Source organism: Gavialis gangeticus, unplaced genomic scaffold, assembly GCF_001723915.1.
Source record: "Gavialis gangeticus isolate Ggan-Ray unplaced genomic scaffold, GavGan_comp1, whole genome shotgun sequence".
Lineage (NCBI taxonomy): Eukaryota > Metazoa > Chordata > Crocodylia > Gavialidae > Gavialis > Gavialis gangeticus.
This window is the reverse complement of record NW_017729033.1, coordinates 29,686,326-29,713,341: the sequence shown is the minus strand read 5'-3', so window position 1 is coordinate 29,713,341 and position 27,016 is coordinate 29,686,326. Positions and strand designations below refer to the sequence as shown.

The 27,016-nt window shown below is 43.9% G+C and overlaps 2 protein-coding genes across 2 annotated transcripts in view; both read right to left on the bottom strand.

Moving 5' to 3' along the window:
* Positions 1–9,100, bottom strand: part of CUNH4orf50 (chromosome unknown C4orf50 homolog) — a 153,262-nt gene extending 144,162 nt beyond the window's left edge. The window contains exons 1-2 of the mRNA XM_019525815.1: positions 5,781–9,100; positions 1,770–1,868 (exon numbers count right to left, since the gene is read on the bottom strand). Of these exons, the coding sequence (XP_019381360.1) occupies positions 1,770–1,868; positions 5,781–7,718 (2,037 nt within the window). The 5' untranslated portion in view covers positions 7,719–9,100. The remainder of the gene's footprint in view (positions 1–1,769; positions 1,869–5,780) is intronic.
* A 1,343-nt stretch (positions 9,101–10,443) lies between these two features.
* The window catches only part of LOC109303614 (myosin heavy chain, clone 203-like), a 115,335-nt gene continuing 98,762 nt past the window's right edge, over positions 10,444–27,016 (bottom strand). The window contains exons 9-12 of the mRNA XM_019525814.1: positions 21,325–22,026; positions 12,794–12,962; positions 11,378–11,517; positions 10,444–10,506 (exon numbers count right to left, since the gene is read on the bottom strand). Of these exons, the coding sequence (XP_019381359.1) occupies positions 10,444–10,506; positions 11,378–11,517; positions 12,794–12,962; positions 21,325–22,026 (1,074 nt within the window). The remainder of the gene's footprint in view (positions 10,507–11,377; positions 11,518–12,793; positions 12,963–21,324; positions 22,027–27,016) is intronic.

Here is a 27,016-nt window from a genome sequence, read left to right as displayed (position 1 = left end):
GAGTTTAAAAAAAAAAAAAAAAAAAAAGAAAGAAAGGTGAAGGTGAGTTAAATAGGATAAGGATAAACAAGGCAAGTTAACTCTTTGAATCCATAGTTCCTGTTGAGACTATACTTAATAGAGTCCAGTCTGTGGATGATTTCTTTGCTGTGCAGTTTCATAGTCAAATCAGTTTTGAAAGTTTCCTTGTTTGGGAACAGCTAACCTGAAGTCAGTGATAGTATGTTCAGGGATGTTAAAGTGTTTTGCCACAGGCTTTTGTGTCTGGATTTAATGTAAAACCAGTGTCCACTCATTATTTTAGGTAAGGATTGCTCCATCTGTCCAATGTAAACAGCAAAGAGGCACCATATACAGGTGTATGACATTGGTAGAGAAGTAGGTATATTAACTGTGGGTGTTATAATGTGTGTTGTTTCATCCAGTCATGATGTGGTCTGGCTTGATGTGGGGACACAGCCAGCACTAGGGCCTGTAGCAAGGCCTGCTGGCTTGGTGAGAATTGGATTTGGTTGTCTGTTGCTGGAGACACCATCTGAGGTTGGAGGGCTTTCTGCAAGCCAGGACAGCCAGCTGTGTTGTTTATTAGGTGTGTGCAAAGTGGGCAGTATTCAATTCGGATTATGATTTGGCTCAGTTCAGGGGACAGTGATTTGATTTGCTGATTTGGATCGCTGTCCCAGTTCAATTTGGCCAAATCTGAATCTGAATATTTGATTCTGATTCAGATAATTAGCGATTCAGCCATAGACACGGCTTTCTGTTTTTTCTACATACCTCTAGGTACCAAGCGCAGCTCTCGAATGCTGAGATAGTGGGGCAGATAGAGCATCCCACAGGAGCATGGGGGGACCCCTGTGTGCTCAGCAGTGGACCTGGAAGTGGATCAGAAGTACTTCCGGATGCTTCCAATTCGATTCAGAGAGATAAATGGGTCTCCTGATTCGATTTGGATTTGGAGATTCGGCTGCTGAATCGGGCCAAATCTCCTCTGAATCAAATCAGGGACTGAAGCTTTGCACAGCCCCATGGTTTATCCCTATTGGCATAGTCAGCTCACCTTCACCTCTTCCAACAGCACTCCCCTCCCTTATCCCTTGTACTTAAATTCCCTTGTATTTAGAGCCCCTGCTTTCTCCAAGTCCATTCATAGGAACAATGAAGTAGGCTGTTGCCTATGAAAGTTTATGCCTTTCAGAAACAGTGCAGCTCTAAGATGCCCTTCTCTGCCCTGCCTTCTGCCCGATTTCAGAAAACATAGTTAATTCTCTCTAATCAAGCTTTGTCTAAAAAAGCTATCCCAGTTAGATAACGGGTGACCTGTTTTTTTACAGCAGAAAAAGATGAAAAACACAGGAGCTAGGATATTATGAAAGGCCAAGAAGTTTCCTTCATTTGGAATTAGCTGGGTGCCTTTGGCACAGTGTCTCAATTGGATTAATCTACATTACAAAGTTTGGCCTTCAAATGGGAGTTACTTGTACCATGATATGGGAGGTCATGCTTCCTGCATGGTCCATGACTGAGTAGGCAGATTATTTTTATTTCTTTACTTTTTCTTTGTCCATAGGATAAATAAAAATGTTCCATGCATGTTAAGAGAGCAGACCTGTAATGCAAACCATGCAAAGTCATAATTTAACTGGGTTATCAGTGAGACATATTTTGGTTCTCTAGATCAGATAATGTGTCTTTTTTGTAACATTCTTGAATCATGGCAGAAACAAGAAAAGAATTTGCTCTCATAAATACATCACATTAGGGGTTACCTCTTTTTTTGCCTTCTCTAATTCTGTTTGTTGTATTTTTAGTTCCTCCTTGGCCCTTTCCAGTTCTTGCATCACACTATAACTTTCAGGTGCACTGCCCTGAATAAAGGATAAAAAAAGAAACAGTTCTTTTATGCATATAAAGTAGGACACAACTTCTTAAAGGTCTGTGTTAACTCTCTTCACCTCTTGCAAAGATGAGTACAATGTAGAAAAATGCAGGCGTATACTATGTACGATATTTTTATCTCCGTGTACTGCTGGCCAGATCAAAAACACAAAGGAGACTTTAAGTTGTGTTAAGTCTACAAGAGAAGATGCTAGTAAGTACAGAGGAAGCCTGTTTTTGGCACATTGTCATATTAAGACTCCTGGGCTGGACTAATGGTAAGAGGGGTTGAGACAGCTCTACTTGTAGCTCCTCTGGGTGTTTATACATATGCTCCACAATTGGAGGGGGCTGCTGCTGGAGCCACTCTAATTAAAGCGCCTGGAGAGTCGCATATCAACATCCCCAAATGAGCTTTAGTTAAAGCTCCCACACTGCCATTTTTCAGTGCAGGGATGCTGATACATGTGATGCTGGAGCGCAGTAATTATCATGCTCCAGCAGACTTGATTAATTGAGTCTGCTCCAATGCTCTATAATTGCGGCAGCTTTGCTGCACATGTATAGGCTACCATGTCTCCAAATATATTAAGCACTGCTCTGGTGCAAGGAAGATTCCATCCCAGTATTGCAGAATCTCAGGGAAAGTTCAGGTATATATGTTTTTTAATTCTCCTTTTAAAAAGAAAGAACGATTTCTTGAAGAATTACATGAGAGAGATTTTGGAACTGATTCACCATCACATTACTTCAATTTTAATGGGGTAAAACTATCATAATGCTAGATTAGTTTTTTGGTGAATCAGGCCCTCTATTTAAAAACAGTTCTTCTGATCTATATCATCTAGGGTTTTTTTTACTTTTGTCTTTTTTCAATTAAGTAACTGAATACAAGATCTTAGAGATAAATCTGCCCCCTGCTGACTATCTTCAGCTGAAGTAATAACTCTGTGTTTATGGCATTATAATCATTGCCACTGAAATTAATTGTGATGTCAGAGAGGTTTATGACTTCAGGAAGAAAAAAAACAAGCAGCAGGAACAGAGAAAATCTCTTAAAAAAATAATATCCCAAATTCAGGTAAATATCCCTAGCAATCTAAACTATGAAGAGCAACACAGATCACACAATATATGTGGAATAAAACCATTTCTAAGAGCTCTTCTAGACACTCAGGTAAAGGTTTGATAGGATCTGATGCATGATCCACACAGTCACACTTCTTGCCATGCTACACATGCATGGCAGGAGGATTGTGCAAACCAGATCCAATCATGCCTTGTTGCCAGTGCACGAGGAGCATGAAGTCATGATCCTGGGCTCCCCCTCCACCAGCTCTGGTTGCTGTGAGCCCTGCAGCAGGCAGGGCTCACAAGAGAGGCACTGGTTCCCATGCTGCCACTACTGTGAGCCCTGCAGCTGACAGGGTTCATAGGACAAGCAGCGCGGTGAACACCGCCACCCCCGCAAGCTCCATCAGCTGATGGGGCTCTCAGCCACAGCGGAGCACCTGTCCACACACTCAGTTAATGATGTGTAAAACACAAGCACTTATTCTGTGGAATGACGTTGTGGCTTCTTCTTTGTTTTACCATGCCATTAATTAATTGAATGTGAAGGCATGATTAACTGGATAATCACATCTGAAGTGTAATGTGTAGGTGGGGCCTAAATGTGAACATTTTCTGCATCAAAGCTAGAGCACCCTAAATACACATGAATACATGGTGCAGCTGGTGCCACCAGCTGCTTTGACCTCTGTGAAAAGAACAAATTTCATAAATAGTTTCAGATTCTCAAGCCACGTTAATATGACATTTCAGAAAACTGCTGTTTGATATTTTATCTTCTAAAATGCTAATTTTGCCACCTCAGGTCTCTTAGAGGCTTTTTAAAGCAAAGTAGAGAATCACAATATCAATTTAAAAAAAATCAAATAAAAAAACTGCTTAAAGACACCATCAAAATGAAATGTAGACTTCTTAGTACTTTAGAACTAGGATGTCAAACTCATGCCAACCTCCCTGCACTAGCAGCCAAGATCCTGGCCACAGGGCTCCTCACACCCCAGATCCAGACAGCAGAAGGTAGAGCACCAGTGGCAACACTGGGCAAGCAGTGGCAGGAAGCTGTGGGGTTAACATTAGGACTGTATAAAGCAGCTAGTATTCACTTTGGATTTGGATTCGGCTGATTCGGGGGACAGTGTTTCGATTCAGTGATTCAAATCACTGACCCGAATTAATTCGTCCGAATATCTGAATTGAACAGGACCCATCCCCCGCCCGCTCTCCCAGCCCCATCAAAGGTTGCCCCACCTAGCCCCAGCATCTCGGCTCTTTAAAAAAAAAGCCCTGCACTCACCAGCTCCTGCCAGGCAGGGAGGGTGATCCCCACTGCCCCGCACTGTGTGTGGGGGGACTCTGCCATGAGCCCCTAGAGCAGAGATGTTCAACCTTTTTGAATATGGGGCTAGATCATGAACTTTTTATCACCCAGTGGGCCGGCAGGAGCAGGCGCTCGCGCAGCCTGTCCAGTCCAGCCGCAGCCTGGGGGTGCAGGGGTGCCGCCTGACCCCTCTGTGTCCTCCCTGCCAGCTGGGCGGCCTCGAGGATGCTCCCAGAGCTGCGCACCTGGGCTCAGCAACCAGGAGGACATGTGGGAACTCTACGGGGGGTGTGGGATGTGCAGGGATACCCCCCTGCTCCCTCTCCCCCGGGGCAGCCTGAGCCCAACCTGCAAAGGTCACTCCCTCCCCGGGGCCCATGACTCACCACCCCCAGTGTGACATCTGTGGGCGCAGAGGGATGTGGGGAGGCAGGAACGGTGCCAGCTGCTTGCCCCAACAGCCACAGCAACAGCAGCAACACCTCCTCCCATGGGCCCAGCCGCAGCATCCCTCCGTGCCAGCATCTGCACCCCCTGCGCCCGCCTGCCTGCTGCACCGCAACCTGCTCCAGCCCATGTGGCCGGCGGGGACTGACACAGGGCAGAGCTGGCATGCAAATGAGGAAGGGAAGGGAAGGGTGGGGCTAGGAACAGAAACCCTGCAATGTGGGAGACAGGAGGAGCTGGCATGCAAATGAGGAAGGAAGGGGTGGGCAAGGAAGGGACACAGTGAAATGAGGGGGGAGGGGAGGAGCCGCACTGCATCTGCAACTTCAAGCTGATGTGGTGCGTGTGGGAACCTTGTCCCTTCCTCAGCCCTTCAGCAGTCATTAGGAAGCTGCTGAGGGGTGGGGAGAAGGACAAGGGGTTCCCATTGCAGCACCGTGGGCCACAGAAAATGGCTTGGTGGGCTGCATGGCAACCCGTGGGCCATATGTTGGACAAACCTGCCCTAGAGGCTCTGAGGGCTGCTGCAGCAGCTGGTGAGTGCAGGGCTGCTTTTTTTTTTTTTTTTTTTTTTTTAAATTAAATGCCGGGATGCTGGGGCCAAGTGGGGCAGCCATGGGGCAGGCTGGGAGAGCAGGTGGGGGCCAGGGGATACTCAGGGGAGCAGGCAGGGAATGCGGCTGGTGAGGGTCCCCCCATTGTCCCCTCCCCCCCTCCTTCAGCCCTCTACCCCCTGAGTACTGGCATGGAGCCCGGGTCCAGATTGCTGCAGGAGCAAGCAGGGACCGCCTGAATCTCCTCTGGATTGATTCAAAGGCTTTGAATCAATTTGGACCTTTTTATTGGTCTCCCGATTCAATTTGGATTCAGAGATTTGGCCACCGAATCAGGCCAAATCTCCTCTGAATCAAATCAGCAACCAAAACTTCCCAGAGCCCTGGTTAACATAGTCTTCTGCCATCAATGCATGGCCCCAATGAAGTTCTGTGCCCCAGATCTATCCATATGTTTGATACCTCTGCCTTAAAATATCTCACTTGACAATATTCTTAATACTAACCATTACCTTCTCCAGATAGGGACCTTTCTGTTTTCTGGTGAGATCATTTGAGGGTTCTCCAATCTGAATCCCTTTCTCTTCCATATGTGCTTTACTAATCACTGTTCCCATTTCTTTTGCCTGCATTTGGTGTTGTAGACTCTTATTTTCTTGACTCAGATTTTGCATGTTTCCTTTTCTTCCCAGAATTTTATCTTTTTTCAGCTTTTCATAGCTGATCCCCACATCAGATATTAATTCTTTCAATTCTCTGTTTTCTAAAGTAAGGTTCTCATTTGCTTTCTGATATTCTAGAAGCTGTTCTGAAGTTTCTTTCTGGATTCTGTCCATATCTTTTTTCAGTACAAGTTTTTCCTCCTGTAAATCAGAGATGGTTTGGTAGGATTTAGTTTTACATGCTTTGAGTTCAGAAATAATTGTAATGCATTTCTCTTGCTCACGTGTTAGTTCAGACACATTTTCCAACAAAGTATTTTTGTCTCCTTCTAATTGAGATATTTTTTGCAAATTTCCCTCACATTTTTCTTCCAGCTCATGATTTTTTTCTAAATACTTTTCTCTGTCTTGCACTAGTTTAGCTATTTCTTTGAAGTACCTATTTCTCTCCTCTTTGAGAGTAGAAAGCAACTGGAAATACCTTATTTTCTTTTCATTGAGGGTTAAAAAATTCTTGAAAAGTTTGCTTGATTCACTCACTGGCATTTCTTTAACAGAACTTCTATCTTCCTCTTTATCTACATGAGAGAGATTCTTGGAAAAGGTTTCACTCTCATCCAAGATATTGTTATATTTATCACCCAAATCCACATTGCCAGGTAACTGCTTAGAAGAGTGAATGTTGGTTTCGGCCGTTACTAATATGTATTGAGAATATGCATCTATCTCCTCTTCTAGTGCACACATCTTTTGAGCATAATCATTAGACTCTTTCTGTAACATGCAGAGTTTCTGTACGTAATCTTCTTTCTCCTGCATCAGTGTAGATATTCTCTGGGAATATACATCCACTACTTCTTCTAACCTATGTATTTGGGAGGCACATCCATTGTTTACTTCTGCTGCTGATGGATAAAGAACGTATTTATTATAATCTTCCTCTACTGCTAAATCTTTACTCAAGCACGCACTGCTCTCGTGCCCAGGAGACAATATAGTCAGTGGATAAAGCCATTTATCTTCCTTCGGTAGAGACAATTTCTGAGAATTTTTACAGCATTCCTCCCTCTGAGCAGCCATATGTTTGTACGATGCATTTCTCTTGTTTTCTAGTTTACGCAGTTTCAAGGATTGCTCACTCTCTTTTTTCAGTCCAGCATTTCTTTGTAAATATGCTTCTATATGATCCACTAGTTTCTCTGGTTGTTTTCCCTTCTCCTCTGTCACCCTAATGTTCTCTTCTAAACACTCTTCATTCACTTTTTCTGAAATGCAGATTTCTAAATGTTTTCTATCTTCTTCCTTAAGTGCAGGATTTTCTTGGGACTCCTCCTCTATTTCCTTAAGGCAGTTGTCTATATTTTGGTCATCTTGAATGGCGTGTATATGAAATTCTGAATCTCCAACTTTCTCCTCAGTTTCATCATATGTAATGTTAATTAAAACTATGCTGGCTTCTTCGGGAACACATACTAACTTTCTCTTTTGTGCTTTTTCATCCCCTTCCTCTTCTCTCTCAGATTTCCCTGTAAATTTTTTATGCTGAATCTTTTCATCAGTTGCTTCTTTATCTGTTTTTTTGTTTTCATCTGTGCTTTTTTGTGTAGCTATTTTATTCTGCAAACATTTTTCCAGGTCATAGTTTTCACCCTGAGGTCTGAAAATGGCAATTGCCTGATCAGCAGCAGTTTCCTCTGGGGCTGCAGAATCTTTGCCAGAAGCACGTCTTTTCACGAGATGGCAAACACTGTTAGAAAGAAAAGCATCGTTTACCCTGTTGTAATTCATACTCAGCACTTTGTTCACTTGGAAAACAGACTCTGATCTGACATCAGGTGTTCTGCCGCTTTCTGGCTCTAGCAAGATAAGCTGAGGCTGAATTAAAGTGACAATCTTATAGGAAGGCAAAGGATTAACTGGTTGATTTACAACATGTTGCTTTAAAAGAAAGAAGTCTTCTTCATCTGTGGTTCCTTTACTTATCCCATTATTGTTCAGCCTCTCAGAGAAAGCTGCGAGTAGTTGTCTGTTTAGAAGCTGGCTTGAAATACCTCCAAACAAATTGAAAACTTCTGATTTGTGTATGCCAAAAAGGACCTGGTAATAAAAGCAAGGAAAAAAAAAAAAAGAGTCTGAAATTCAAATATAGAAGCTAGAAGAAAAGGTACCATACTGCTATTTCATGCATTACCTACTTCTGAGTTCATCAGCCTGAAACTTAGCACAAACAGTATTTTTTTTCAATGTAAAAAATGTTGCTATCCAAGGAAATGCTGTTAAACTTAGAGGATTGTAATGAGCCTGGGAGCTTTTCTCCCTCTAACTTGAGAGAGCTAAAGGCTTCCAGCTGGTAAAGAATGAAAGTTAACTTCCCCTTAAAGCATTGGTTGTGGCTAAAGTGACAAAAGTTTTTGCTGAGAGTGAAATCCTGGTTCATGCACAGTCAGTTGCAAATTTCCCTGTTGACTTCAGTGGGACCAGGATTCTAGCACTGCAATTAGCAGAAAATGGTAAATTGTTTTCAAATTCCACAAAGAAGCCAAACCTTGAATAAACAAGCTCTAGATTATGTCCCCTGGAGATGAAGCAGAAGTGTCTATACAGGGGCAGGTCCAGGGTGGGTACATTGGTACAGCTGCATCCCCCTCTTTGGTTCCTGGCCCCACAAAGTTTAAAACCAACTGCCTGGCAGTGGTAGCAACATTTCTATTCAGGCAGCATTGGAGCAGTCAAATGAGTTCATGGTATGTTGTAATCTACCTGATTCCTTCTAAACTCTTCATTCCAAAGGTGTTAATGGCCCTCTCTCCTTTCTAATGGTCTCAATGTTCCACTAATCAAGCTAGCCTTTCTGCTGCAATTCTGCTGTCTGTTAGCTGCTCCTGGTCATGTAGCTCTTTTTTTTTTTTACATCCCTGCAGGCTATTTCTAACTCTAACTCTTTTTAAAACTTTAAATCAGGTGTGGAAATGTTAACTCAGGTGAACATTAACTCAGGTGTGGCAGTAACCTGCAATGAGGCACTGGATGACCTGTCAAGATGCTCAAAAAGGTTGAATTTTGTTTTATGTATCTAAAAAGAAGACATACATGTAATACTAATGTATGCAGGACTAATAAAAGAACATGTCTGGTTTGTTGTGTTTTTATAAATTCTGTACAATACAGGAAATTAATGCATATTCCAATAAAGTCACATTCATTTTTGCTTTGATCCCAAGCTGAACAATGTAGCCGAGCTATATTAATATAGCTCCTAGCTGCTTTTTAAGTTGAGAAAAGTTTGTTTTGTTACATGTGATGATGTGCCAGAACATCTGCAACCCCCTTTTTTTAAATATTAGATCTGCACATGTGTCCATATATATTCTCTGAAAAAGAGCTTCAGGAAAATTCAGTCTTTGCTCTCCAGGACCAGGAGTGAGATACTTTTCAAAAGCCCAAAGCAGGTGAAACCTGTGAGGATTATAAAAGCACTGAATATACTCTGTATTCTCTCACATTTCCTAGTGCTGTCCAGACTGGGCATATAGTAACCCAACATGGTCCATTTCCTCTAAGTCTCTATATGTAATCAGATTACGCCCATGTTGTAATTATCAATGATACCTCCTGACTTTCTATTTTTTCAGATCGCCACAGACTTCTTGATAGGTAAGTCCCTTACACCTATCACAACATTTTTACTTCAGTCTTTTTGTATCCTAATTTCAAATCAGTAAAACACCAGTGATAAAAATCAGTGCCTACCTCCCCATCTCACACATTTTCATGAACATAAAACACTGCATTTTGACAGACAGATACAGTGATGATGACTGCCATAAAAGAGCCATTAAGAAATTAGTAATTTTAGCTTCAGAGCAATGTGTAGAAAATAAGGCCTAGGGCCACAAACTGAAAAATAAGGAGAAAAAATATTATATGACTGTTCATTAAATGCATGCAATGCCTACTGTGAACAGAACGAGAGAGGGATCCTGTGAGAAATTAGCTAATGATACTTAATTAAAGACAATCAAAATATGTGTCCACAAGGAAGCCAAATGAAGTTTGCTCAAGCAACCTTCAGTCAGGGCTTTATTTTTTTTTCTTTTGGTTGGAATAAATATAGTGAAAGGGATCACCTTAAACTGAGTAGGGTGAGTGGAAAACACCTGTTTACTAACACCATGTTAATCTTACTTAAATAATGCTATTTATTATTTAAATGATAATGATTATTTACTAAACAGTAAATAACTCTTATCCAAGAACAAATTTAATAATGTTTGGATTAGTTTTATTATTCATATATTTATGAAAGCAAGAGACCAGTAAATTAAAATAAAAATGTATTTCATATATCCCTCTGGGATATATGTTCCATATAACATTAGCACTGTGCATATAGGGATTGATGGCATGGGAGCACATTGTGAGTATAAGGATGTGATGTGAAGATGTGATCAGCCTCTAAGTTCTGAGATTGCTTTTTGCACTTAATAGCAGGAGTTGATATCAAATATATGAATTAGCTGCTGGTTTTCATACCAGCTTTATAGTTGCCAAGGGTTAATTCAAATATCTTTGTTTCCTACAGATAAAGACATCATTGCAAAAACACAATGCAAAACCCTGCACTTATATAAACATTGTTTCTCTCTCTTGCCTATTTTGCACATGAACCTCAAAAGGAATTTTCACTCTCATTGAGAGGGGGACTCCCACGCATTCAGTAGCAAAGCTGTTACTGACTTCACTAGGGCCAGGCTTTCACACTGAATGCAAAATGGATCATTAAGAGGAATCCTGGGTCCTGGATTGTTAAAAACCCAAAATTCTCTGATTAAAAAAATCAGAAATCTGTGCTTTTCCTTGCTTAGGTATCAGTTGAACACAATCTCCCCACAAGTTGTGCCTCCCCATGCATTGCCTATGCCCTCCCTCCCACAGACTTACCTACAGGGAGCTGCGGGAGCTGCTCTCCACCACACTGCCTGGCTGTATTGCCAGGCGTGTGCATGTGTGCACCCCTTGCCTCTGATTGTCGTCCTCCTGCTCCCCCCAGCCCCAAGCAGCTCCTTGCAGGTTGGAACTCTGCAAGGGGAAACCTGTGGTTTCTTGGAGAAAATCTATATTTTTCCTTGGGAAATGGAAAACCAGGATCCCTGATCATCAGCATCCACAGCAGAGATCTAAGAGTCAGATCTTCATGATTATTTTTTATTTTGCTACCATAAAACCTGTTATCCATGCATGGAATACACTGTTTCTAGGGAGAAAATACCAAACCACCAGGCATTTTTCTTAGCAGATCATTGTCTTTATCTTAATCTCTTCCGTTCTGGAAGATATACTTTTATAACTAGCTTCTCAATTCACTCACTCTGCTCTTTATTTATCATGTGATTCACAGACAAGCTGTACTTGTGAAGACAGCAAAAATAGAAAATACTTCCTCTCACCTTCCCAGCAGCAAGTAGGCTGAATTCTTCCATAATCGGTGACAAGGCACTGGAGCCACATTCCAAAACCAGTATTAAAAATTCATCTGGCAATCTCTCTATGTTATTAAGCTGACCATCGCTATGTTCTGAGGCGCTCTCTGTCATGCAAGAGAATATACAGACTAATGCCATGCAGAATTACAGAGAAAATTATTTTAACCAGTGCACATGCAGAACCATTCCTCTCTACCGCAAGTGTACGGTGTGCATGTTAATAAAAATATACTAATACATTCTTATATAGGTGCAGATTCCAAAGCACTCAGCAAATGGAGGTTCGGTCATCCACATTTTACAGATGGTATCAAGAAGTTATTGGTGGGATCTTCAGAAATGCTCAGCATTAGCCTACAATTACTAATGCTGAAATCAGCTGTAAAACTTTCTTGGATCCCAGCAGGAACAGTTAAGTCAGTGCTGAGCACTCCAAGTGGCAGAACTTAATTATGTCTCTTCTGACAGACAATTCTGCCAGTAGCAGTCACAGGACAAGCGACCCAGAGAGAAAAAAAAAAGCACCCTGGGAACTTGCTCTGCCAGCACTCGCCAGCAAGAGGAGCTGGTGGTAGAAGCTATCATTGCCCCCTCCACCACCACTGTGGTGCCAATGAGAACCTCTGGGTGAAGAGGCTGCTCCCCCATCTCAAGCACAGAGGAGAAACCCATGCAAAAGGAGTGGCAGGGCTCAAACTCTCCTGGGATACCTAAGGAGCTGCTTTTGTGTATGTGCTTTTTCCTCTCTCTCCAAGACATTGCTATTGTGTGCAAGTAAAGCAGGTCATGGTGAGTATTTGTTTGCACTCTACAGCTCTCTTAGGAAAGTGCTAAATGACTCCTTAAAGAAGCAACCTTGAAGGTGCTTGGGGAAAAGGGGGAGAGGTGGTGAGTCATGACATCTCCTGCTGAGACACCCTGGGGCAGCAGACTTCAGGATGACTTGGAGTCCTGTTGCAGGAAGTTGGGAGGGTGGGGAAGAGGGAGAGCAGGCCATCCTGGGATACTGGAGGACCTGGCCAAACACTATCACCCTATGCATAATGTGCCACAAAATTGAATTAAAGCACAATGCAAATGAGCTGCAAGGTATTCTACACATAACAAGTAATATTCTTCTGTCTCAGTTATCATTTTTGAAGCTTGCTACTACATAATAAATTGCTTGAACACTTGGCAAGTTACAATGTATTGCTCCATTAACATATTAATCATATTTTATTTATAAGCTGTGCCTTCTGCAAGGTTTTCCTCATCTCTAAATTCTACTGAAACCTAATCCTTTTGTGAACAACAATATGACCACAGCTTAGGGAATGCATGGTCTCTAACTGTAATATCTAACCCCTTAAAAGTGTAAACCTACTACTTAAAAAATACCCTTCTTTGAACTACTATTACATATGAAATAAAGCAGAGTTCCTACTATTTTACCAGACTCCTTGTCATATTGCGGTAAAGATGAAGTTTGAGTAGCTTTGTTTCTGGATGGATCCAAGACTGTCTCCCACTTCAGATTTAGTAGTTTATCCTGAAAGAGGTCTCCACTCTTAATGGGAAAAACAAAGGAAAGGACAAAGAAAGGCATAATTAAATTATAACCGTTTGTAATATCTATGCAATTCTCTTTATCCTGTTATTTAAAAAAGTCCTGCTCCGGGCTTGGCCTCCCTGTGCACCAGGCACAATGCAAATGGGGCAAAGCCACCTCGAGTGCGAGGACCTGGCCATGAGACCCTCCCCACCAGGTTCTGCCCAGGCCCCAGACTTGCAGACCTGCAGCTCCAGTCCAGGGGTCAGGGCTGGGGCCACACAGAGCCATTTCATTCCAGGCTCCCAACCAGCTCAGCCTCAAGCACCACAGGTGGTGGCTGTTCCCCGACCCCAGGGGGCTCCCACAGCAGCTGGGTCCTTGCACTGGAGGCAGCTCTAACCTGCCCATGCTGCACCCACTGCATAAGGAGGTTGAGCCTGGAGCTAGGAGTCCCCTGAGCCCAGCATCTTGCCCCAGCCAGGTGGCATTCCCTCACAGGTAGGGTGGCTGCACCTTATCCCTATGGATCTGAGCAAGCCAGGCCATGCCCCACCTCAGGTACCCCTGCCCACCAGCCAGCTGCAGCCTGAGCCCACAGAGCCCTGGGGCAGCCCCTGCTTCCCACCCAGCCCCTGCCTTTCCAAGGAGCTAGCTGAGCTGGGCTGCCCACAGCACTTCCTCCTGCACCTGCTTCTCCCTGCACTGCCTGGACTCTGCCCCGAGCACTTGACCCCGGCACTTGGTGCCCCAGTGCTGTCCCTGCCCAGAAAGGACAGGGCATCTGTCTGCCTGAACCCCAGGCTCACCCACTTGCTGGGAGCCTCCAGCACTGTGGCCCTGTGCAGCACCTGCCAGGGTCCAGCCCAGCCCACCTGCAGCTTCCCTCCAGGGATTGGGCCAGGCTGGCGGACACAGCCTGGAGACAAGGGGCAGGGTCAGCCAAATGCAAACAGTGTCTCTGCCTGTGTTCCCCTGACTCTGCCCCTGGTGCCTGCTATGGCACTGGGATCTGGAGCAGCAACTTAAATTTTTGTTTGTTTGTTTTAAACAATTTCCTCACACACCTCCTGGCGTGCCAGGGAAAATGTCTCTGCATGCCACTAATTGGCACGTGTGCTGGGTGTTGCCTATCCCCAATATATATTTTACAGATTACTGCAAAGAATTATGCAAAAACTTCTAATGTGAGGAAATGGGTTAAACCTCATGGAACCTAGCAGAAGTTAAAGCCCTAGGCAGATCCAGGACTTTGAAAAGGGGGACATGGGAGAAACAAGCAGTGCTGCAGGGGTGGTTGTGCCTCCACCCCTCTCCCACCTGGGCAGGCAGACCATGCCATGCGAGCAGCAGCTTGGGCCTTGTTTTTAGTCCCTAAATCAAGTAAGAATTCCCCCCAAATCCATTCTCGGTACCCTCTCCCTTCCCTTCTGCACTCAGGGGTACCTCCCATTATTCCCCCTTGTCCTCTCTACTTGCATCTCTGGGTTCAGGAAGGGGATGCCCAATGACTACCACCGTCCTCGCTGCTCCTTCCCTGGTTCAGCCAGGATTGCAGGGAGTAGCTCACGGGGGAGAAGGACTGGGCCAGGAACAGTGGCAGCAGCATGTCATTTTCCCCTCTCTGTACCTACTCTCAGACTGGTGGGGAACAACACTTGGGGGGACCAAGTGGAGAGGAGGAACCTGCCCACTGCTACTGTCCCCAACTAAGCTCCACTCCCCAGGCCACAGTTCCATGCAGCGCTAGCTGGAACAAGGCAGAAGCAGCTTCAGGCACTGATGGGTGGGTCTCCCCTTCCTATATCTAGATACATGATACAGGGAGTGGGGAATGGAAAGGAAGGGAGACGCCACTGAGCATGGAAGGAAAGGGAGGGGGTCAGAAGTGGCAGTGATCATGTCTGGGTCCCAGTGCTGGCCTGCTTCAGACCCAAAGTGAGTTATTCTGGCCTGCCACTAAAATAGGTTGCTAAACATTGCCCTATGTGATCTGCTAAACAAAAGAAGGGTTAGAGTCACAATCTACCGGAGAAGGAAGGATCTTATCCAAGAGGTCTGAGTTGAAAGCGTTTACACATGATGTGAGAAACCCGTCTCAAAAGAAGACTGCCCTGGTGTTCAGGGCAGTTTCTTGAAAAGCAGGCTCAGATCTCTGCCCTAAATCAGAAGAGTATGAACTGGGTTTTATTTCTTTTGATTCTCCTTACCACCAAGTTATAGTATATTTTAGGGCAGGCCATTCTCAGTCTCTCCATGTGACACCAGGCATTTTAATACAAATAGCAACAATACTAACAGGAGTGATTGAGGCCCACTGCCCTATCTAAAAATTCCCTCTAATAATAGGACATTCTCCCAGGTAGTGGGAGATATGGATTTGAATCCTTTCAGAAAGAGGATGAAATGATACAGCTTTTCACACATCATTGAGTTATGTGTGTAAAGGGACAGCAGCAGCACCTTCTCTGGCACTTTTGTGAACTGGCCTCCAAAAATGACTTACAACAAAAACTATTCACCAAGCTCAGAAAGTTTCTGGACAAACATAATTGTGTTATGCATTTAAAAATGCATATCTCCATTACTACTCTGCACTCTGTGAGCACAGCAAAGCCAGATCATCAGTGCACTAACCCTTCTAAATATACAAAACCCATATTTGAGTGTATTTTGCAAGAGCTCAAATTCTTCAATGAGTTTTCTCTGGCTAGATACCTGTGCCAAGGTAGGCCTCACCACAGGAACATAGTCAAAATACTTACTAGATTTGGTAACATTTTATGAGGAAGTGATAACTATACAAGCTTTCATGGGTGTTTACAATTTGAATGACATAGTATTTACTGATGGGTTTACTGTGGTGGATTTCTCACAAAGTTATGATATTTGTGACTGTGCATACTTCCTTCCCTTCTGACTGAAGAATGGTCAAATCACTAATGAAACGTATTAAACAATGTATAAATTACTTTCCATGCACTGCCTGGAAAGTTATAAACTTTAAAACACCCTCTTTTATATTTCATACTGTTTGTCAGTCTACAGTTAATTATCAGTAATTAATCAGTGAATTTTGCCAGCACTTTGGCTTCAATACTGGAATGCCAGTGAAATATAATCTGGGAATTTTAAAAAAAAATAATTTAATCGAAAAACAAGTTAAAACTTTCCACTTTTTTAATACACCACTGGAGGGCTCCCTCCTCCTTTTCTTATATACTTCTGTGCCTGAGTATCCCAAAGCATTTCTTCATGCTAGAATAATTCTAGTTAGTATTTCGTGAAGGAAGAAATCAATAAAAAAAAAAAAATCAGTATATTATATTATAAGTTTTGCTGTTGATTTTACCTACAAATAGCATCAATATTAACAGAAGTGATCAAGATCCTTTTCCCCATCTAAGAATGCCCATTTAAGGGCTACAACCTTTCATCAAACAGAAATATACTGCATGAAGGTAACATTACTGTATTTAGACAGACTGTGCTCGCTGGATTATTTAAGACATATCTACAACATGAAGTTGTATGTTAGTGTCCCTCCAAGTTGTTAAATAAGCTATTAGCATAGGCTGAAGAACTATGTTGTGATTAAAGGACTGGGTGGTACTAATGCTACAGACTTCCTATGTCACCTGGGACACTTTGCTCAACGTTTCTGCAATTAACTGGTTCTAACTATATCACTAGAATGACAATATGATTCCAGAAAGGTCAATTAATTGCAGCTCACAACGTTCAAGAGCAAATTTATCTGCTGTTTTCTTCTCCATTTCCACTGATACAGGGGTAAAGGAAAAAGTCCACAAAGTCTCTGGCTGAATCAGAAAGAAGGCCATACTGATCACAGGCAGACTTTGGCTTCCTCCCTGGAGGCCAGGGCTCAGGAGAGAAGTTGCACATAAACCAGTTTAAGTGAACAGAAACTGGTTTAAACCTGTAACAGAACAGAAGTTCATTGCACATAAACCAGTTTCAAAATGGCTGAAACTGGTTTAAGATAAACCTGGTTGAATGTAGTATCAGATTTAAACGATTTGGGTCAAAATGGTTTATGAAACTTCTGTCCCAGACCCCTTGCTGGTTCAAGTTAAATCCTAGTCCCCAGCATCCCAGCACACTTTGCAGCCCTGTGCTGTGCTGAGCTGTGCTTTCTGCCCCAGACAGCAGTTGGCCTCACCCTTCTGCTCCCTAGCTGGAGCAGTGAGGACTGGCTGACAGGAGGGGATGGGGGGATGCAGCCCAGTCTGCAGGGGGAGATGGCGGGGGGGAGACAGCCCCCCACCAGGCAAACCCCAGCTGGATTCTGGGGCCAGGGAGTCGGGGGGTTAAGCACCCCTTCCCCCACTCAAACTTACTGCTGGCTGAGACTGTGGACTATAAATCCCAGAAGCACCTGGAAATAAGAAAAGAAAGTGATAAGCAACCCTGCAGAGTCCTGATCCTCTGATTTTGGACTGCAAATCCCAGAAACCTCAGGGGCAGCAGGAAGAGAAAGCAAACATACAGCCCAGGCTGGCTCCGTGCCAGAGAGCCATGCTGTAGTGCCCTCCGGCTTCTGGACTGAGCCACTGCAGCTATGTGGCTGCATTTTCTGAATCCAAGGTAAAATGTCTGTTCACTTCTGTTTCAGTTTAATCTCTGAAATTTAGGCTAACCTGCAAAGACTGAATCAATTCAGCTTTGGGCTTTTTGACTGACTGTACTCAAGCCTGGAGGTTTGGGATGTGTTTGAACTGAGAAAGGGAAAGGCTTGGAGTGTTCTCAGCTCTGGCCATTCCTATTTGACTTACGGGTTGCTTCACGCTAGTCAACAGCAGAAAAAAGGGAGTTGTGAGTGGGTCATGGGTTCTCAGCTTCCCCTTTTCCACCCTTTCCTGTGATGCACTGATTTGTTGTGGAGAACGAAGTCATTTCATACTAGGCTCTTTGTTATGCTCAGGCAAAACCAGGTAATTGCCCATCCACAGCTCTCTGAGGCACCTGCTCTCAGTTGGCGTTAGAACATTCAGAGGTATCCACCATCCTCTACAGGGAAACATGAGAAGCTGCTGAGCAAAGAAGTTAATGCCAGTGTCTCCTTCAGCTCCTGGATCACATCAGAACCATTCCTGGTGCTACTGGGAAAACCAATAGAAAGCAACTCCTCATACGAGGATCTAGGATATGGTAAAGAAGGATGTGGCATGCACCCAGATCATGGGTGGGATGGAGGCAAGGCCTGCTTGGGACCCCCAGGGCAGCAGGAGGACCCAGGACACCACTGATCCTGGCTGACCCCAGAACTGAGGTGGTGGGCTTGGCAGGGAGCAGAAAAGTTGTAAGTTGGTTTCCCTTCCCTGTACCTGTCCCCTGCCCACCCCCACAAGGTGTCCCCTGCTGTCCTAGCACAACCCACAGCCTCCAGCTGGAACAGGAGAAACCTCCAGTCAGTGGGGCCAGCTCTCCCAGGTTTCTCCTGCTGGCCCAGAGGCTCCAGCTGTGGGGAACAGCTGTGGCAGGTGCTGGGTTTGGTTGGGGACAGTGGTGGTAGATGGCTCCCCCCTTCCTGTGCTGGGTCTCTGCACAGCCATCAAGGTGTCCCCTTGCTACCTGAGGGGTGGGAGAGTTTACCGTGCTGAAAAATGGAACAGGGATGTGACTGCCATGGCAACCCCTTCCCTCCACCCTGAGATCTACCCCTGCTATTCCTCCTTCCACCACCCCCAAAGCAACACAACCAATTTCAATACTTCAACAAAATGTACAGAAATTATGTGCACATATGAGTTCATATATGTATACCCTTGTGTGTGTGTATGCGTCTGGTTCACATGCAAGTGCCCTTCCTGTTTAGGGGCAGAGAAAGGAGAAAAGAGATTCTCAAGGGCAGCAGATTAGATCCCCCATGATAATAGGTTGGAAACTCACTATATTAAAGCTACCTTAGACATTAAAACTTATGTGAGTTTGGGGCAGTATTGACCATCAGACCTTACTAACCGATTTGTTTTCTTTCACTTATACTAACCTATTTAAAAATAGCTTGGCAGGATCAATGTTACCTGTGCCAGCCTATAGAAGTTGTCATCTGTGATTCTGGCTGTCCATGGAACATAATTTTTCTACTCCTCAGAACCAGATAAAGGAATTCAAATGTAAGTTGCTGGCTGAAAGGATTTTTATTCACTCACTTTTGATAGAACAATATGAGTTTTCAGATGTGTTCCAAGAAGTGCAGGCTACAGGTGATCCACCAATTTCCTAAAAGTTTCTGCTCAATAATTTAAAGTAGTTCCTTAGTGTAAAGTACTATTCTAGCTACCTTTTTAAAAAGGTCTTTTTAAAAGAGTTTATCACTGCAGTATCTGAAGACTACAAGCCAATTAAATTCTAATGGTATAGGTTAAATTACCATCATACTGACTGCAGGTACAACCTAGGGTTACTATATGTACAGGTTTTCCCCAGACATGTCCTCTTTTTGAGTCCTCCCATCTCTGTCTGGGCAGTTTTTTAAAAGTGTCCTCAAATATCCTGGGATTTTGCTCTGCCTCTACTTTCCCGGCACTTTCTGGCTTACCTCAGCAAGGAGCTGCTTGGGGCTGGGGAGAGCAGGAGAAGGTGATTGGAGGCCAGGGAATCATGTGCCTCTGCACGCACCCCACTAGCTGCAGGCAAGTAAGCGCATGTATGTCTGTGGATTGACCTGTGATGGGGGCAGGTGCCTGCTGGCACTGGGGCTGGGAGTGAGGGGCACTGGCAGGGTGGGCAAGCTGTAGCTTGGGAGTGAGGGGCGCAGGGGGCTGTGGCTGGGAGCACAGGCAGGCCAGGGGGCTGCAGGTCCACAATGAGGGGTATCAGCAGAGACAGGAGGGCTGAAGGTTGGGAGTGAAGGGCAGCAGCAGGGACAGGAGGCTGTGGCTTGGGAATGAAGGGCAGGGGCAGGGCACAGGCATATCCCTGCCCCACTCCAATCATATCTCCTCCCCCACACAGGTGTCCTCTTTTTTGAAACTGGAAATATGGTAAGTCTAGTACAGCTGAGCACTGGAACAAGTACATTCTTCCTTGGATACTCTCTGTGAGCTTAAAGTTTGCATGCGTCATGTCAGCCTGTAGTAATTGGATATCATTGTCTCCCCAGGACTTCATGGCACCCAAAAGTGCATGCACTGAGACAAAGCAACAAGTCCACCTGGTTCCTTGCCAGTATGACATACATCTCATCTCCAACAAAAGTACATTTCATTCTTTTCTTTAATTATCAGCCTTATCATTTAAAGCCGCTTTGATTATGCCAAAGTCATACAATATGCAAAGGTAGGCCAGCCTTTGTCAGGCAGAACTCCCACTGACTTCAACGTTGGAAAAATATCAGACTTTGAAGGTAGTATTGGTGTAAGGAAGTAGGATTTGGCCCCTGTATTAATACTGGGCTCACTAGAGCCTTTGAAATACAGAAGAAAGATTAAATGAAGACTTAGGATGAGGTCAACAAATTCAATTGCTTCAAATAAGCCCACATTTTACTGCATGCTGAGAGTAATAATTTTCTTTTGAAATTTAATAGCTGAATATAGGAACTATATAATGAGATTAATTTGTTAAATCTGCAGTCGTCAGACAAGCAAGTTAATTTTTTCCCAAGGATGCCCTGCAAAGGTGGTTCTTGAAAACTAGATGAAGATTGAGTATGTTTTATTTCTTGATAAGAAAACTGGTTTGCAGCCATGAATTACAAAAGGCACCCCGGGCTGTCACCCCAGAGAAAAGGCAACAAAAATGCCCATCAAGTCCTCCTTTCATGCTTTGCAGCCTATGGCTTACACAAAAGCCGGAGAAAAGGAAAGGCTTCCTGGTTCTGTTTCTTGGGCAACTTTCCATTTTATGGCCAGAGCAGCAGAGAACAGAAGCTTGGACCCTAGCAGCTTTACCAAGATACTTGCCCTGAAGCAGTTTTCTTACACAGGCTATCCCAAGTTCAGAGAAAGTCCTCCTCTGTCTACCAACTTTAATTAGATGGCTGTCTCCATAACACATTGCATTTTGCACAGACATTGCATGTCTGTGTTCCTTTAATTCATTTCACAACGCCCCTAGGTAGTGCCACTAGCAGTCAACTCTCTCTCTCTCTGATTTTATTCTTTCCTTACAATGGCCCAAGCCAACAAGTAATGTAAAGTAAACCCTTAAGCTCAAATGTTGCAGCAGTGATCAATAGACAGACTGGCCGTGCAGTGGTAACCATTCACCTCACCAGCCTTTGGCAGCTGAGGAGAAGCAAGCAACAAGGTGCACTTTATTGCTCCCCCAAAAAGGAGTAGCTTATTCCCATCTCTAATTGTAATATAGTAGGATATAAAAGTTAATTACATTCAACATTCCATTCACTTACCAGGTTCACACTGACAGCATTTTCTCCATTTTCTATACCTGCAGGCGGTAACTCCTTTCCTGCTTCTTTTTGTAACTTGACTCCTAGTTCATCCTTTAAAGTCTGGTTTTCCTCCATAAGCTCCTCAATTTGTTCCTGAAGCTTGACTTCAGACAACTTCAGCTCATAAACATGATGGCAAGATTCCTCTAATTTCCTCAGAAGGAAGTCTTCAGAGTCCTGAGAGCGCTGGAGCTTGGTTAGTAGGTCTGCTTGTTCTCTGCTGTTGCTTTCTTCTCTTTCCACCAGCATTGTCAGGTTTTGCTGCAATGTCTGAAGGTGGCTTTTTATGTAACATTCAGCATCTTCAAGGAGAGTTCGCATTTTGGTTACATCCATATCAAAGTGCAGAGAGCCCTGAGTTCCAGGTAATGTGGTTTCCAGCTTCCTTTGGAGATACTGAAAAGTTCTCTCTTCCAGTTCAGTGGTGAGAAGAGCCAGCGTGGCATTGAGGTCCAGAACTTCCTTTCCCAGCCTAGATACATGACCCTGAAGGTAAAATACCCGTTCTCTCAACATTGCTGCCTGCTGCTTCTGCTTTTGTTTGAAGTGCTCAAAATACTCTGACTGGCTCTTTACTTCATCCTTTTTGATTTTCAGCTGGTCTTGCAGTCGACGCAACTTTTCTTTTTGTTTCTTTTCTGCATTCTCTTGGTTTTGAACCTGCCAATTCCAGTGATTAACAAGATTAAGCTCTTATTCAGAACCTATTTTCCAAGTAATTTTCTTAATTAAGTGACAGTTTTGCCTCTGTCTTCCAAATCGCCATTTGGTCAAAGTCCTGGAATAATTTGAACAAAACCTTCTCAGAAGTCAGTAAAATTCCATAATATGGGGGTCAGAGCAGGATTTCACCTGGTACCTTGCTTCTTCAGCCACCACTAAAACATCTTACTTAAAAGCATGCCTGCTTCCATATTTAAAATTTTAGGTCCACGTATTATAGAACTAATATGCATTAATCATAATGCCTTTATGGATGAAAAGTCATATAGTCGATTACTATTGATGAAACATATTCTTATCATAAAACCATAGAAAATTTGGGTTGGCAGGGACCTCAGGAGGTTATCTAGTCCAATCCCTTGTTCAAAGTAGGACCATCCCCAACTAGATCATCCCAGCCAAAGCTTTGTCTAGCCAGGTCTTAAAAACCTCCAAGGACAGAGATTCCACCACCTCTCTGCGTAACCTGTCCCAGTGTTTTACTATCCTCCTAGTGAGAAAGTTTTTCCTAATATCTAAACTAAACTTCCCTTGCTAAAACTTGAGACCATTGTTTCTTATTCTGTTATCTGCCAGCACTGAGAACAGTCCAGCTCCGTCCTATTTTGAACCCCCCCTTCAGGCAGTTGAAGGCTGCTATTAAATCCCCTCTCAGTCTCCTCTTCTGTAGACTAAATAAGCCCAGTTCCCTCAGCCTCTCCGCATAAGTTATGTGCCCCAACCCCCAAACCATTTTCACTGCTCTCTGCTGGACTCTCCCTAATTTGTCCACATTCTTTCTGAAGTGGGGGGGGGGGGAGTGCAAAACTGGATAGAGTACTCCGGATGTGGCCTCACCAGTACTGAATAGAGGGGGAATAATCACTTACCTTGATTATTATAATCTCATACAATGATTCTTAACCATGAGATCCTTTTAAGTGTGCAATGAGGTGTTGTGCAATATTAGGACTTCTAGGTGTGCAAACACTAATATATGATTCATACGACAAACACAGAGATTTCACTCAGGAATCCCCCGTAGTGTCAAAACCATTCTGACCCGTGGCAGTCTTTCTGAGTTCTTTACAACAGAAGAATTGTTCTATTATTTTCCTGTATTCAAGAAATGAGCAAGAGCTAAGAGCTGGCATTTTCCTTGAGTGCCCTCAGTCTAAAAAGATTGAAAACCACTGAGCTAATATCTATAAGCTTATTAGTGCCCAGAGGTCTCCTCTAAGATGTAAGCACCCTTATATGAGGTGCTATACAAAAAAAAAAAAAAAAAAAAAAAAAAAGATATATGAAAAACAGTTCCTGCTTCAAAGAGCTTAAAATCCTAAATGGCAAGTCCCACATGAGGAGGACAATCACATATCAAAAACAGTATATGAAGATCTAAAGCATGTCCAATTGCTCTTCACTGTAGTCTTCATTCATTAACATATGTTTATAGCTTCCTTGGAAAAGGGAGGAGGATATGAAGAAAGCAAAATTAACAGCCTTCTAAATCAGTTTCAGGGAGGCCTCGTGTGTGGAAATTGATGTGGTTATACTTTACATGAATCTGTGGGTGATCATACAAAGTCCAAAGGTGTCAGATGAAAGAGAGGAAGAAAGAAAAAGGAACATTTCCTGATTTATTGACTACTCTACCAGCTGAAGGCTATAAACACTGCAGCAGAAAACTTGGGACTTTTTCAGCAGACATGAAGCATAGAGAAGGTCTGCCTGAGGCATTCACAGTACCTCTTTAAGTACCCCCCTTCAGCTTATTCCTTTTATACTCCAAATCTATTGATTTCAGCAGGGCTTAGGGACAAAGTAAAATAAATGGGATGAAACATGGGCTTGAAAGTCATGCAACGTCAGGCAGGCTCTGGCTCCTAGAATTGAAAAGCCTGCTGGGGAAGAAGAGAAATTGATTGGATATATAATATTTTCCTTTTAGCTTTAAAATATTTATTGAAAACTACTGAAAAAATTAAAATATTATCAGTTATACTGAGATGACAGGCGCTGCATCAAATTACTGAGCCTCAAGCTAAAATGCTTATGTTTTAATCATTGGTAGCCCCCTCTCCTCTATATTTCCAAAGGAAAATTATCAATAAAAGTGCTAATACCATAAATTACACTATGTCAGATCAGTTGAATGTGTACAAAAATGTACCAGTTACTCCAAGAATTTTCATACTTACTCCATAGACCTTTAGAGGAGACAGATTTTTAAAAATGGAGAACTATGAAATAAAGTGCTAAATATCGTATATACCATAAGAAAAAAAATAAAATGTCAAGCATTTTAAAACACATATCATAATAAAGACCATTTCTTCCTGTGCTTACAGTAACACCTGGAACAGCATCTGGTTAAGGACAGTTTTTAACACTCCAAAACGCCCGTCTGTGGAGCTGACAATTTGGGACAGATGGTTACATAGGCATGCATTCATGATGTGTGTAGCACTACAAAAATGGTGGATTTGCCACAAAAATGTTCCTGTTTTAAGGCAGGAATTTCTCTGTAGTGCTTCATTTTGTAGCACCACATGTAAAATGTGGACTCTTACAGCTCTACAGGGGGTCTCTTGGTCCTCTCAGCATTCACCAACACTCGCTGTACTCTCCCAGCCCACTGCAGCAAGCTGTCACAGAGCCTCTGCTGCCCTGGGGGAAGCTGCAGCTCTGCTGGGGACCCCACTGCCAGCAGGGTGGTGGCAGGAACTAGGGATGCTGCTCCCATGGGAGTGGCAAGGGGTGAAAAGAGATGCTGCTCCTGGAACTAATAACAGCAGCTGTCAAAGCCTACCCTCTGCCCTGCCAGAGAAGAGGAGTTGGGCAGACTTTCAAGTCATCAGCAAGGCAGACTGCCAGTGACTGGTCTCAGTGACGGGGTTCCCTAGGGAGTAGAGGAGCAAAGTAGCAGTCCGCTATCACCCGTTGGTTGGAGTGTGCACCCTGGGGGTGACGGAAGTGCTCCAGCCAGGTGGCTCTGAACATGTATCTGCCACCAAAGCACTATATTTTTGTCCTGGGGAATTTTGTAGCACTAGAAAATGAATGTGTGTCTAGGACCTGGAATGCATTCACAGCAGTAGTGCATGGAAGTCAACATTTCATCCAGTGATAACATCAAAGAAAAGATCAAGCCCCAAAGAAACAGAAAAAACCCCAAAAAGCCCCCCCCCAAAAAAATCAGACAGGACACTTCACAGTGGACAAGGTTCAAACTTTGACCACTATATTGACTGCTTCAAGGAAAGAATGAACAACAAAATAATCAACAACACACGCCACAACAACCACCTCCTCCTCTCAGAGAGAAGGGCCATAGAATCTCTAAGATCCAACCACCAAATAGTAATAAAAGAAAAAAACTACAGAACTTGACCCCTCCACTACCCAATCCAGGGACTTTTTTACATGCTCCCTAAAATACACAAACAAGGGAACCCAGGCAGACCTATCATATTCACCCATGGAACCCTAACTGAGGAAATATCAGGTTTCATCAAATCCATCCTAAAACTTCTTGTCACCCAAATATCAAATTTTGTCCAAGATGCAACAACTTTCTACAAAAACTTAAAAACCACCTTTCCAGCAACACCCTCATCATTTGGACTGAAAACCTGCAGTTTCTGATTGATTTCTATCAGAAATTCAATAATCATCGCCCCTCCATCAGACTCTCTCTTGAATACTCCAGCACCAACATTTCCCTTTTAGACACTGTGATCACTATCCAGGATGTGATACAAACCACCATATACAAGAAACCCATGGACCAACTTACATATCCACACAGAACTAGCAATCACTCTAAACCAGGGGTGGGCAACCCCCGGCACGGGGACCAAAGTGTGACACTCAAAGACATTTTGCTTGGCATGGGTGCCTCTTGGTGGATGGCGTCGAAGGGGGCAGGACTGTATGGCCACGACAAGAATCAGGCCCTTTGTGGCTCCCTCGCCATCTGCCTCTGGCATGCCAACATCTTACAAGTTGAAGTTGTGGGTGTTCTTGGCACTGCCCAAAAATGTTGCTGACCCGTTCTAAACACACCAAGAAAGCTATAATATACAGCCAAGCCCTTTGATACCAAATTTGCACCGAGGAGAACACCCATGATCATGGCCTCACAAATGTCTGGATTTTCACTCAACAAGGACACTCCTCCAGAGAGAAAGAGATCACACTTTTGAAAGAGCCACCTGGAGTGGGTGGGTAAAAAACTGGCTGATGGGGTGCACCCAGAGAGTAGTGGGGGACGGGTCGTACTCAACCTGGCGAGATGTGAGCAGTGGGGTCCCCCAGGGCTCAGTCCTCGGGCCTGCACTGTTTAACATCTTCATAAGCAACTTGGATGAGGGGGGTTGAAAGCACATTGTCCAAGTTTGCTGATGACACTAAGATGTGGAGTGAGCTGGGCACACTTGAAGGGAGAGAGAGGCTGCAACTAGATTCAGACAGACTACAAAAGCAGGCAGATGAGAATAGGATGGGGTTCAACATAGATAAATGCAGGGTTCTGCACCTTGGGAGAAGGAATCCACAGCATACATACAGGCTGGGGAGTTCCCCTCTTGAAAGCACAGAGGCAGAAAGGAATCTTGGAGTCATTACTGACTCCAAGATGAACATGAGCCGCCAATGCCAGACCACAGTCAGTAAGGCCAGCCATACCTTGTCATGCATCCAGATGCATCTCAAGCTGGTCCAGAGAGGTGATACTCCCCCTCTATCCAACATTGGTCAGGCAGCAATTGGGAGTACCGCATCCAGTACTGGGTGCCACACTTTAAAGAAGATGTGACCAGCCTGGGGAGAGTTCAGAGAAGAGCCACCCATTTCGTGAGAGGGCAGCAGGACAGGACCTATGAGGAGGGACTGAGGGACCTGGATGAGCTTTTTGAGAGAATTATCCTGGCACATGTCCGCGAGG